Source organism: Rhipicephalus sanguineus, chromosome 1 (genome assembly GCF_013339695.2).
Source record: "Rhipicephalus sanguineus isolate Rsan-2018 chromosome 1, BIME_Rsan_1.4, whole genome shotgun sequence".
Taxonomy (NCBI): domain Eukaryota; kingdom Metazoa; phylum Arthropoda; class Arachnida; order Ixodida; family Ixodidae; genus Rhipicephalus; species Rhipicephalus sanguineus.
In genome coordinates, this window is record NC_051176.1 from 120,181,821 (window position 1) to 120,194,387 (window position 12,567).

A 12,567-nucleotide genomic window follows, 5' to 3' on the forward strand; every position below is an offset into this window, starting at 1 on the left:
TGACCAAATGGCGATGTTACAGATGCAGCTCCGCATTACGGAAATGGAATTAGCAATGGAACGGCTTAGAAACAACAGTGCCAGTGCCGCCGCAAATGCTGAGAACGCAGAGGCAGCTCGAAGTGAGGATAGGAGGTTGAGGTACACGAGCCTTTTGAAGGACGTGTTGGTGCTCATGCCTACTCAGGAATCACTCGTTCCATCGTGGTTCGACGACGTTGAGGCCACATTTGATTGCTATGATGTGCCTCGTGAGTGGAGAGCGGGGCTCATGTTGCCCCGACTAAATGAGAGAGCAAGGGGCTTGCTCGTTCGACTTAGTGCAGATGAAAGGAAGGATTATGATATCCTTAAAGAAACCGTACTGAAAGGTCTCCGACTGTCTTCTGCTGAGTATCGCCGCCTCTTTACTGAATCGAAAAAGCGCCGAGATGAGACATGGCCCCAATTTGCAGTGAGGCTTGAAAATTACTTGATTTATTACCTTAATGGCTACAAAGTTTGCAGCGTCGAACAATTCAGAAATCTCATAGTAACGGACAGACTTCGCGACATTCTGGGTGCGGAAGCCCGTTCATTCGTTATTCAAAATGAAACCCCGAGCAAAATAATGCTTCCTCTGGAGGTCGCTGAATTGGCAGAAAGCTTTGAAGAAAGTAAGAGAGGATTGGATAACTCAGGCGAGATAACGGGAGAGGGAAAGCCAAAATCACTCCCTGATGCACGCAGGACTTCAGTAGCGGCAAACAAAACCGACAAAAAGAGCAGAGGTTGCTTTGTTTGTAATTCCGTGGAGCATTTTGCGCGAGACTGCCCGACGGCGCGGGCAGCTAAAGCAAATTTGGTGCGGAAGGAAAATGCAGACAGTGACAGTGTAGTCGGTGTGGAGATGATTGCTCAGGAAAACGCTGTGAAAGCACCTATATTTCACTCTATCGAGACAATTGACCTTGCGTGCGGTCAGTCACAGTTTCAAGGCAGCATAGATTCCGGTGCCGAGATAAGCGTCATCAGGAGGGCTGTAGTGCCGGGATATCGACCAACGGGAACCAACCTAAAATTGACGGGCGCATTTGGTGAGCAGGCAATAGCCGAGTTAGCCTATGTTCCACTCAGATTGATTGGGAAACCCAAATACATTGGTCGCGAGGAAAGCGATAAGGGGATACTGTGCGCGGTCACTGATAAACTTGCGAGTGGGGTAGACGCGCTCATAACCCCAGGCACGTACGAGCAGTTATTGGAAGAAACTGCGGTTGTTCATGAACGCCCTGTCGTGGAGAAGGCGCAGCCGGAGGCTAAGGAAAATGGTGAACCGATACTAGTTACCGCGGAAGTTGAGGCGGTGTGCATTGACGATGGGGCACAGCAAACGGATCCGCTGGAGTGCGACGCAGATGTCGGTGAACGAGAGCGTTTAAGGCTAAGCCAGGTGGCTGATCCCAGCCTTAAAGAAGCGTGGGAACAAGCACGGGCGCGAACCCACGGAATGATTGTAATTGATGGGTTGCTGTACCATAAAGATAACGTGGCTGGTAGGCCGTGCAATAAGCTGGTGCTGTCACAACCAAAACAGGCAGATGTACTGCGGTTAGCTCATGATTCGGGCTGGGCGGGTCACCTTGGCAAAAAGAAGACACTACAGCGGATTAAGACCGCTTTGTTTTGGCCCGCTGTGTCAGGTGATGTCAAACGGTACTGCCAGAGCTGTCACCAGTGCCAGAATAAAGCACGTGTGAGAACACGCGACAGGGTACCGATAGCTCCGATCACGAGGCAGGTGCTACAGACGATAGCTCAGGTGGGACCAACCGCTAATGCTGAAAAATGCAAGTTTGCACAGCAGGAAGTCAAGTACCTTGGCCTCATTTTAGGTTTAGGTAAACACGCACCCGACCCGGAAAGGGTTTTGGCGGTTCAAAACATTTCTCGGCCGCAGGACAAACGCGAACTGCGGAGCTTTTTCGGGCTGTGTAATTATTACCACGACTATGTGCTCGGGTACGCTACGTTAGTGTTGCCGCTAACCGATTTGACAGGAAGACGGGTCCCACAGCAAATACCGTGGAGCGACGCCGCACAAAGGGCCTTTGAAGCCATTAAGGAACAGTTAACAAGTGCGCCGACACTTCACGCGCCTGACGTAAGCAAGGGCTACATTCTGGCAACAGATGCATCCGATGTAGCTTTAGGAGCATGCCTTGCTCAAATCGATGAAAAAGGCAGGGAAATGCCGGTGGCTTTCCTCAGCAAGAAGCTAACACCGGCCGAAACCCGTTGGGCCACGATTGAGCGAGAGGCTTATGCTGTTATTTGGGCATTACAACGTCTTGAGACGTGGCTTTTTGGTGCAAGTGTCACGGTGGTGACTGACCATAATCCTCTAAAGTTCCTCACTTTGACGTCCCCTCAGAGTGCACGGCTGATGCGCTGGGCGCTGGCACTGCAGAAGTTTAATGTTACGGTCATGCACAAAAAGGGTAAACTTAACGCGAACGCGGACGCGTTGTCTCGGCTGGCGAGCCCGCTCTCGCTGGGGTAGGATATGAATGCATGCATAGGAATTATGCTGGTCATGGCACTGTGAGCTTTTAGCGGAGTGGTACATCCCTACTTTGCACTCCTTCCGTGACTGACCTGTATTATCCAGCCTCTCCAGGAAGCAACAAATGTACCCGTTGGACATTGGTGTGTTGCATCACGAGACGTTTATGCAACACAGTGGCGGTGGAGGTGTCGGACGGAGCAATGCGGCGCCTGCGGCTCGTATAAACAAAACCGAGCTGCGGGCGAATGCCGGGGGTCGGCACGTATATCAGCTGGCTTCGGCGGCGTTTTCCTAGAAGCGCGCCTTCGGAAACGCGTGGTGGTGTTGGCCGGAACATCTCCGTCAGCGCCTCGTACGACCGTGCGGTGGGCGCAAGCCATTGCGGGGGACTCGGACAGCGACGGCAGCGAGTGTCTGCTCAACGAGCTCGGAGCTCAGATTTACGACTTCAAGTGCTCGCCACGGACTGCGGCTCTGCCGAGCTAAATGACCCGACGACTGCGGTGTTGTGCTCGCCGTGCTCGAACCGTGGGAACGTGACCTCCGCTCGAGAGTGCCGTGCCGGAACTTGTGAAGACCCCGTGCAGCAGTGTTTTAAGAGACCTGATGGGAGGGTCCGGGGGGAGACGAATTTCGGAACGCGCCGAGTGCGCATCGGAATAAACGAACTGCATTTTACCCAGTCTGAGTCTCCTCTCATCAGCGACATACGAGAACCGGCTTTCTAGGTTCACACCGGAGAAAGGGGCAACACGAACTTCACTACTTGAAAAAACAGAAGGCTCATTTTTTTACCAGAATAAACCAAACATCAATACAAATCTGCTGAACTCGAATGGTATACATATATGGAATAGTTTTCTTTTTTTGCCAGTTTTATTTTAAAAATGACAAATTACTTGCATTGCTAAAAAAATTTGCAAAAATGTCTCCACTTGAAATACAATTGTAACTCTAGCTCCACTGCAGAAGAGACCCTGACGAATGAAATAAAACAAACCCCAACACTTTACGTATAGCAGTTTCTGAGAAAATGGGTCTTAAACAAGCCTTAAAATAGCCCCGCCGCGGTGGTCTAGTGGTTATGGCGCTCGACTGCTGACCCGAAGGTCGCGGGATCGAATCCCGGCCGCGGCGGCTGCATTTTCAATGGAGGCGAAAATGTTTGAGGCCCGTGTACTTAGATTTAGGTGCACGTTAAAGAACCCCAGGTGGTCGAAATTTCCGGAGCCCTCCACTACGGCGTCTCTCATAATCATATGGTGGTTTTGGGACGTTAAACCCCAGATATTATTATTATTAAGCCTTAAAATACATGGGAGGTACAGGGCCTACCCTGTGCCGTTAAAGGCAAACTCCAGCAGTTTTCTTACCAAGTTTTCTTACCAAGTCTAGGTAATAGCAATTCTATGTTCCTGAGATGCTCCTGACAAGCTCCTGATAAGAATTTGAGTTTGTCCACCAACTTCTTAGTGTTTTACCTGATTACCATAGCCCAGTAAGTTCAAAAGTAATAATAAATATGTAAAAGGTGTGAAACCGAAACCCAGCCAAGCAGTACTGTCCTTGCGTGATGTATTATGGTGTACAAACCGGAAGTTGTGCACGACATGTCAGCCTGACCATCGTGGAGGCGGAGGAGGAACGGCGCGAGAGCTGCGAAGAGCAGACTCTCAGCTTAAACACGACCATGCTGCATCATTACTGCCATGTCTCTGGTTTAAAATGTCTTTTAGCAGTGCTGGTGTACTGTACGGAAACTTTTTCCATAATGTGTACTGGGGGATAGAGCACTGCACGGGCTGATTTTTCCAGCCCGGGCCCGAAAGGTTTGGGCCCGGCCCGGCCCGTACCGGTGGCTAGTTAAGCCTTGAGCGTAAAAGAGGCCCTGTCCAAACTTCGGTTATTGTGAAGATACCTACCGCACACAAGATAATTTCTAGAGATTGTTTTAGGAACTTCTATCAGTGTCACGACTTTCACTGGTACTGTGTATACTTTCGGTTAATTACGCCCGTAAAACTCTTGCAGAATATTTGCAGGGCCATATAAAATATAATTGGAGTCATAGATGGCTGTTTCATGTACGCACGCAGTGCTGACCACGCAGCCTTGTTTTCGCATTTCAAAGAACGACTACAAAATATAATACCTCCATAAAGTGAAAAAAAAAAAAACATGGCAGACATTTTTTGTTTGAGTCTACATAAATTGCATACGAACTAGGGCTGTTGAGTTAATGTAGCAAGCCTCCTGCAAACTTCATACTCGAAATGTTTCCCTAGATACAAACGTGCACATCTTATATGTACTAATCTAGGCAGTTTACCGTTGCTTTCCTTACACGCTACCCGAGAACGTCTTTCACTCACTATAATGGTGGAAACTTATATTAGGCGTTTCTTGAAATTACGTGTAGCAAATTACTGTGCAATTTCTGTGCACGCCAATGCACTCCAGGTGGTTTAAATTACCCGGAGCCCCCAACGATGGAGTCTCATATAGCCTGGGTCGCTTCAAGAAGTTAAACCCCAAGAAACAACAAAAACTAAGCCAAACAACGTACACACGCAATTATACAGATACGTATGAGACCCGGGCCTAATACGGGCCTGGCTCAGGCCCGAGCCCGACCCGAGCCCGAAGGTCACGGGCCCGAGCCCGGCCCGGGCCCGATCAAACAATCCCTTGCCCGGGCTTTTGGGCCGGCCCGGGCCCGTGCAGTGCTCTACTGGGTGCTATCCGTGCACGGTAAACTGTGCATTGTGCAAAAAGTGGATCGTACTTCACTTGCATTAAATTTCATTGATCCTATCGCTGCGACATTAAACGCTGCTGTCCTCAAACTTAAACTTTCCTTCCATAACAATATAATAAAATTTTTAGATTGTCTTGATGTCTTACCGGATAACTGTAGCCACAATCTTGTGTGCCTGGACAAGTGGTCCCATCTTGACAGTGGAGAGTTAACCCAGACGAGCACACGATGTGAACAGATGTATTCTGCTTCATTGCTGGTGTAAATTATTGGCAGCGGCATAATTTTGAATGCGCTGGTTTTGAAACCTTTTATCTTCCAGGACACCAGCATTAATACGCTGGCCAAATGCACACGATCGTTGCCTTTTTGACACTGCAGTGGTTAGTATTCTGCATCCCCAAACACTTGTACTGGCGCTTCTGTCGCTTTGCCCATATGAAATTCATTTGTAATCAATCTGTGCATCTCCATTTTGCATGACTGATGTGGGCAAAGGAACATGCCTAGAGAATTTCATTGAGATCTATTGACCCCGAAAGATCGCCGAAGTTGGCCTTAAATAGATTTCTATTTACTGAGATTCTACTGTATTTTGTAGTTTTTCCTGCTTTTTGCTTAATTTGATCCGCTGGATAGTTCAGTGAACACTGTCCCTTCAGTGTCGAGTTGACGGAAGACAAGTGTACTATTGTTCTGAGCCAACTGCAACATTGGTCTTCATTTCCTTTTCTTTTTGGCAAATGAATAAAAATAGTGTGCTTAAAGAATACTTTCTTATTCTGAAATTAAATAGTGCTGATCTTTGCCGGTAACTGTTGTAGACTAGTGGCCATTTTACTGTGGAATCAGTATGCTCTGTTACATTATCTTCTTCAGACATGAATTCTGTAAATGTCAAATTGCACATTATGAACCATCTGTATGTCAAATTTACACAACTTTATTCCAAGGCACCCTAGATTCTATTGCAAGAAGGGGAAGGTGGTGATATGTTTGTTTGTGAATTGTTCTGTAATAAATCCTAATTAGTGTAATTAAATGTTTGTTTATTATGAATGAGAACTGTGTGTCTAATATTGTCTCTTCTTTCCTTTGTTTATTATGAAGTCAATTATGTTTTATTTTTTTATGAAAATGTGAAATCTCAGGATCAAGGTACATGGATAAATCGTTACCAGTAATATCCATTTCGAGTAGACAAAAATTGTAGTTTTGGCCTGGCTCCTCAGACGTGGCACGTCGAACGACGTTGAACATGGTAGTGTCTTCAGCAAAATTATCCTCTGCAGTAATATGCAGGGCAATGAAGTTAAATGAGCACTAGTCGTCCACTCGGGAAGCATATACAAACGTGCACATCGCATTTCAAGCTGGTTGATGTTAACATGTGGTGCATAACTCACCTTTATACTTGATGTGTGCAGTTGTACACGCTACTGCTGAAGGGATTGGTCTAATTGCACAAGTCTTTCAATTCTGCTTGCAATGTTCTATTTCCTTTTAGTAGTTGACTTGTTTGCCTGTGGGTCTTATTGCTGCAAAGCATATCATATACTGTGTTTGGTCTATCTTTACAGAAGTGATGCCAGTAGCAGTCAAGCAGTGCAAAGACCCACATGTCCAGTCGCTGATTAGTGAAATTGAGAACCTGTCCCCCGCAAGTGTCAAGAAAATGAAAGAGGTGAGATCACTCACTGGTTTTACCTAGTCAAGATGCAAACCTTTGGTCAAGTTAATCAGCTGTGGCACATTACCACAAATAGGAAATTCCATATTTCATTTTACCCTCAGAGTATTTCAGCATTACAGGCTGTAGCAGGCACAAGAAGTACAGTAGCAAATAAACTAAACAAATATATAAAAATATACAAGATATAGTACAAAAAGTAACCGAGCCATGCACCGTACAATGTGAAACAGCGTAAGTCACTGGTAGCTTAAATAATCTGTTAAAGTAGCAGGAAAACAGGAGGGGTCAGCTGTTTGAACCAGGTTATAAGCAGACAGTTACAATCAGTGCAAGTTTACAGCAGAAGAGACTCTGAATAAGTGAGTTATAAATCTCTAAAATATGGGCCTTCTGCACATGGTCTGTGCTATGTGGTGGTTTTGTCAGTGTTTTAACTTTAAGGTATTGATTATGACAAAATGCTCAGTGATGTGATAGCTAGCTGCGCCAATTGCGCCAAACTGCGCCAAGACGGGAAACCTGCTGCATCCTGCTACATCTCCGCTGTTCTGTGCCGAAACTGCGCCAAACTATTAGCGCACTAGCGTAAAAACATGAGCAGCGCGCCGGCGGCGGCAAAACGCGACACTCCAAAGCTGCCGCGCGGCAAAATTTTCGTGCCGCGAGAGGAATGGGTTCGTGCAACATTTTTCGCGGCATTTTTCGCGCTTTCTGGAGGACCTGACCGGACGCAGATTGATGGGAAGGCTCGTTAAGCGCTAGTTTGGCTTGCCCAGGCTTTTGGGGGCCGACATAATCCTCTCCAGACTGTTGCAAATTGGCGTGACCCCCCAAAAATGCACTTTGGAAGGAGCGGCTCGCCGCGAGCTGAAAATTTCAGTTGTTAGTACAGCAACCTCCTTGTCTGTCGTGTTTTTGCCCCTTTTTTAAGTTCCGCTGCTCGAACCAGTGTTTAAATTCCTGTCACACGGACAGCCGGTTAAGCTGACTACGGTAAGGGGTAGCTACACAGCAGACTAGAGTTACTGTATATGCTACCAAATGTAGCATATACAGCATACATAACAGCAGAGTCTCCTGACCGCGCTTACCGTAAACCGAGAATCTGGCAAGATGGCGGACAAGCTTCGCACCAGCCGTGAACAGGCGCAGTTAATTGGCAGCTTTGTGTTGTTTGAGGATTTTCACGGAACGCGACTCCTGTCGGGGAGCAAAACTCTTGGAAAACTAGGTTCGCAGTGGAACGGTTAGCAACAAAGACTTATTCCGTCCTCGGCGGGATTAGCAAAAAGCGTATCGCTACACGTTTCTTGAGGCGAATTGCTTTTCGCATTGTTCGTGTCTCGCCGTCTCAGAGCCTCAGGTCATTCCACCAAGTCAATGTCGACATCCTGAACAAGATGGACGAAAATGGTGACACTATATCATCTTGGTGTCGCCAAGGCAGCGATGTCAATGGATTTTGCATTTTCTGCAGTCAGACTTTTAACTGCGAACAGCATGGTTTTGCGGCGATAAAGCGGCATGCTACAAGCAAGAGGCACAATGAGTCCACGAAGCAGCACCGGAATTCAGCAGGTGTACTGAAAACTCCAAAGACCGCATATCAGACGTATTTGGACTTCTCGCAGTGTTGAGCTACGCTCTCAGGCGACCGCGTGGTTCGTGCAAACTCTCTCTTCGTTCTGAAAATTACTCCCGAAGAAATACCTTTCTCTTGGGCAGATACGGCCACATCTTTATTTCCGAGGATGTTCACGGACTCCGAAATCGCTAAACAGCTTTCCTGCAAGCGAACGGAAGCCTCCTACATAGTGCATACCTGCCAAGTCTCCCGGATTTTCCTGGAGACTCCGGGTTTCGACCATTTCTTACGTTGGTACGGTTGGCAGGAAAATCTCCCGGAAATCGAAATTTCTGTGCGTGATCTAGCCACATTGACAAAAATCGCAACCCAATCCGATCCAGGCCGTTTGCGAACCCATAGTAAACGAATTTAGGGTGCATTGATGTAAACGTAACCGTCTGATACGAATTCACGCAATTCCCCAGCCGAATTCCACTGTGTCGAATGGGCCGAATTTCGGATGTTCCAAACACATTTCTGCGTCGCGGCGGGTGATACGAACTTTGGTACCGAATCCGTCGAGCGACGGCCGAGAGCAGAATGCTGGAAGCTTTGGAAGTACGCGCGTGGGCAGCGCGCACGCTGTCAGAACTGTGGTTATCGTTTGCCACAACCGCTGTGAACGATACTGCGGTCGCTCTTGACACGATCATGTATGGCGACGACGAAACTGATGGAACTCCGAAAGTGCACGCGCGTCCAACGCTCACCCTGTCAAAGTGACGCTGCTTTCCGCAAACGCCGCGGTCAAAACCGCGGTTTGATCGCGGCAGATGCGATCATAGATAGCAACAAGTGATGTAGTTTTGAAGGCACGTGCGCTGGACGCGCACGTGGATTGAAAACAGAACTACCGTTTGCCGCATCCGCCGCGCACGAAACCACGGTCGCTGTCAACGCGATAACCGATAGCGACTACGAGCTCTCAAGGTACGCAGCTAACGCAGCGGTAAGTTAAAGGGAATATAGCCGTAAAAAATTACACCATCTCCCCCTAAAGGGAATCATGTGGGGATGCGAAGCAGCGCTGGGTATTGTTTCCATTGTTGTTCCATTTGTGTGTGGAGTTGTGTATATGTTGTGTACCGCTTATGTTACCCCCCCCCCCCCCCCCCCCAGCTCGTTTCCGTTGCGCTTCCGCTTCGCGTTGCCTCGCAGCTTCGAGATTCGCTTGTCGGCGTTGCTGTTTACGTTCAGCTTCGCGAGCGTCCATAGTGCCGTTGCGAAGGAGAGTGCAACGGGAGCGAGCGCGCGCCGAATTATATACGAGCGCACAGTTGTGGCGGAGAGAGAAGAAACGAAGCGGAGGCCGCGCTCACGCCACCTCCTCCACCCCACCTCCTCGCGCTCACGCGAGGAGAGCGAGGGGAGCGAGGGGAGTTGGCGCATGCGCGTGGGGGAGCGGATGCGTGAGGGAATGACGGACTTATCCCCGAGCAAAAGCTGCTTCGCATCTAATAAAAAAAAAGGCACGAAACCTTTCAGTGTTCGCGTCGATCTTCACTTGTCATTAGGGTGGAGCGGACTTTGGCACTTAGTTTGCAGTTGGCCTCAATCGAAGCTCTGACGCGAAGCTTTCGCGGCAGCCAGCTGTGCTGTCCCTTATTGGTCCATTCACGTGTGTCACAGAAAGGCGTACGCGAGTTCTTTTGACGGAAATAAATGTTTTTTTGCGTATGTCGTGGTTTGAAAACAGATTTTGCTAGTTTTTTGATGATACGAAATTTTGGGCATTACGAATATTGTCGCTCCCCCTTCAGATTCGTATCACCGAGATTATACTGTATTTGGGAAACCCTACCTGCGTTGTTTGTTTGGCCACTCTAAGCCATTATAAGACTGCAACGCCAATGTTTACGCTTATGGGGCTGTTCGGTGATCGAACAGTGTTATGCAAACACCCATTATTGGACAAAACTTCTTATTTCAAAAGAGTTCCTCCTTATTTGACTGTTTTGCTTCATATGGTCCATTTTTCCGCTTGGCAGTGATCTTTTAGCTGCTTCAAAAAGTTGCTTTCCCTGCTTCAAAATGCGTTTTTGGCTGCTCCAAAAGCCCTTTTTCCTGCTCCAAAACGCACTTTTTGCTGCTCCAAAAACCTGCTCCAAAACAGCTTCAGTCACATCTCTGAAATGCTTTGTTGAAGAAACATGGAAGAAACTGCCAGCACGGGGCTAGGAGGAGAAGGTTAAGCTGACTTCATGCAGGATACACTAGACGTGTGATTAGTTTATTAAATGTTCACAGCAGTCTTGTAAGCTGTCACTAATCCCGTTAATCGGGTTGGCAATCGCCGGGCAGATTCTAAGGGCTGGCGTCAAGGCCCTCCGAAAACGCACCACGAAAGCGCGGACAATTTAGAGTTGGTCCTTTGGTGCGCCAGCGAACGCCGGTTGTGGTCCAAAGACCGAGTCAGAGCCGAGAGTCGACAACACAAACGAAAACGAAATATATTCTCAGTTAAGGCAATACAAATAATACAAACACATGCACACTCGGCTGGTACCAGTTACAACTTCACAATATAATTCAGATGGTGTTTACACAATGGGAGCTAAACAAACCGATCACACGCTACAAATGCAATCGCATGCATTACAACTATTCAATGACCGTTAAAGTCCTGAATATACAATGGCGTATCCAGTCCGCAATACTTGGACGGTAATCGAATGCTTCTCTTCAAGGAAACACTCACGCCAGCTCCAGCGTTGATCGTCGTAGCTCAACCGTCGTCGTGACTTGTCACAGCTCACACGGTGCCGTCATCGGGTTCTTCCGAATCGACGATCGACTGACCGCACACCATCATAAACACGTCTTCTTTGGCTAACGAAGCCACACTTACCGCAACTTCACCATCACCGGGCCACTCCTTCACTCACTGACTTCTCGACCTCTCGACTGACTGCCTGCACCTCTCGACTGACTGCCCTGACTGTCGTCGATTGCACGCTTTTATCCCTTCTTCCCCTGTTTCCAGAAGCGTCGGGAGCGTTCTTCGGCGTGCAATACAGCTAAGGTTACAGAAGGGACGAGAGCTTTCTCGTAGGTTCGAATCGCGGCGGCACCGCTCGGGGATGCGTCCCCCCTTCCTTCTAGAACCATCCAGGCTTTGCCGGGCGTTCGATCGTGTCGACGGCGTCTGGCTCGAGTGGGTGAGGAGGATGCGGCACGCCGGCGTCTTTTGATGCTTGTTTTTCGTCTTTTGCGCTTCTTGGGCGAGCGGTTCGCGCCGTTCTGTCTCGTAGCCAGCTGAAAGTGGCCTCGCGCGCGCTTTATAACCCGCTAATTCGTGACACTGCCCCCCACTTCAAGAATATTATCACATAATATTCAAGCAACACAAATTAGCGCGCACATACACAGCCAAAAATGTCCCACAGACAGAGTCCACGACTCAGTCCACACACAATGCGCGTCACATTCACAATAAAAATATCAATATAATTCACGGGGCATTTCAATGTCACGACATATGAAAGATAAACTCAAGTACATAAGTACAACACACTATCATACCTTTCATATAAAACAATGCGAACGCTCAATACAAAGCTCTTCAATTATAATGCATATACAATTATATCAATAGCATTGTACACATAAAATAATGCAAGTAACACTTGGGCTCACTAGCCATACACACTCGACACAGGGTATAATAATACAACACACTCAAAACTCAAACCATTTCAAACAAATTCGATTCCAACACCCTATCCTGTTAAATTCGGGTCGCGCTTACGCCCCTTCTTTCGGTGCTCACTTGCTCTCTTTTTGTTCCTCTTCGTTTTCTTGCGAGCCGTTCCATTTGATGGTGCCGGAGGGGGCGTCTCTGCTGCCGTCGACCCATTTGACGCTAGCAAGGCGTGGTCGCGTTCGTTAGAACGTTCTCGGTGTTTCGTCCACTTCTGCGCGTCGTGGTGCTTTGCCTGGAC

At 48.0% G+C, this 12,567-nt stretch overlaps 1 protein-coding gene across 2 annotated transcripts in view; it reads left to right on the top strand.

Annotated features, from left to right (window-relative positions):
* LOC119396890 (uncharacterized) overlaps positions 1–12,567 on the top strand; it is a 117,189-nt gene that overhangs the window by 86,534 nt on the left and 18,088 nt on the right. For both annotated transcript variants that reach the window (XM_049416131.1, XM_037664253.2), the window contains one exon: positions 6,887–6,990. In XM_049416131.1, the coding sequence (XP_049272088.1) occupies positions 6,887–6,990 (104 nt within the window). The remainder of the gene's footprint in view (positions 1–6,886; positions 6,991–12,567) is intronic.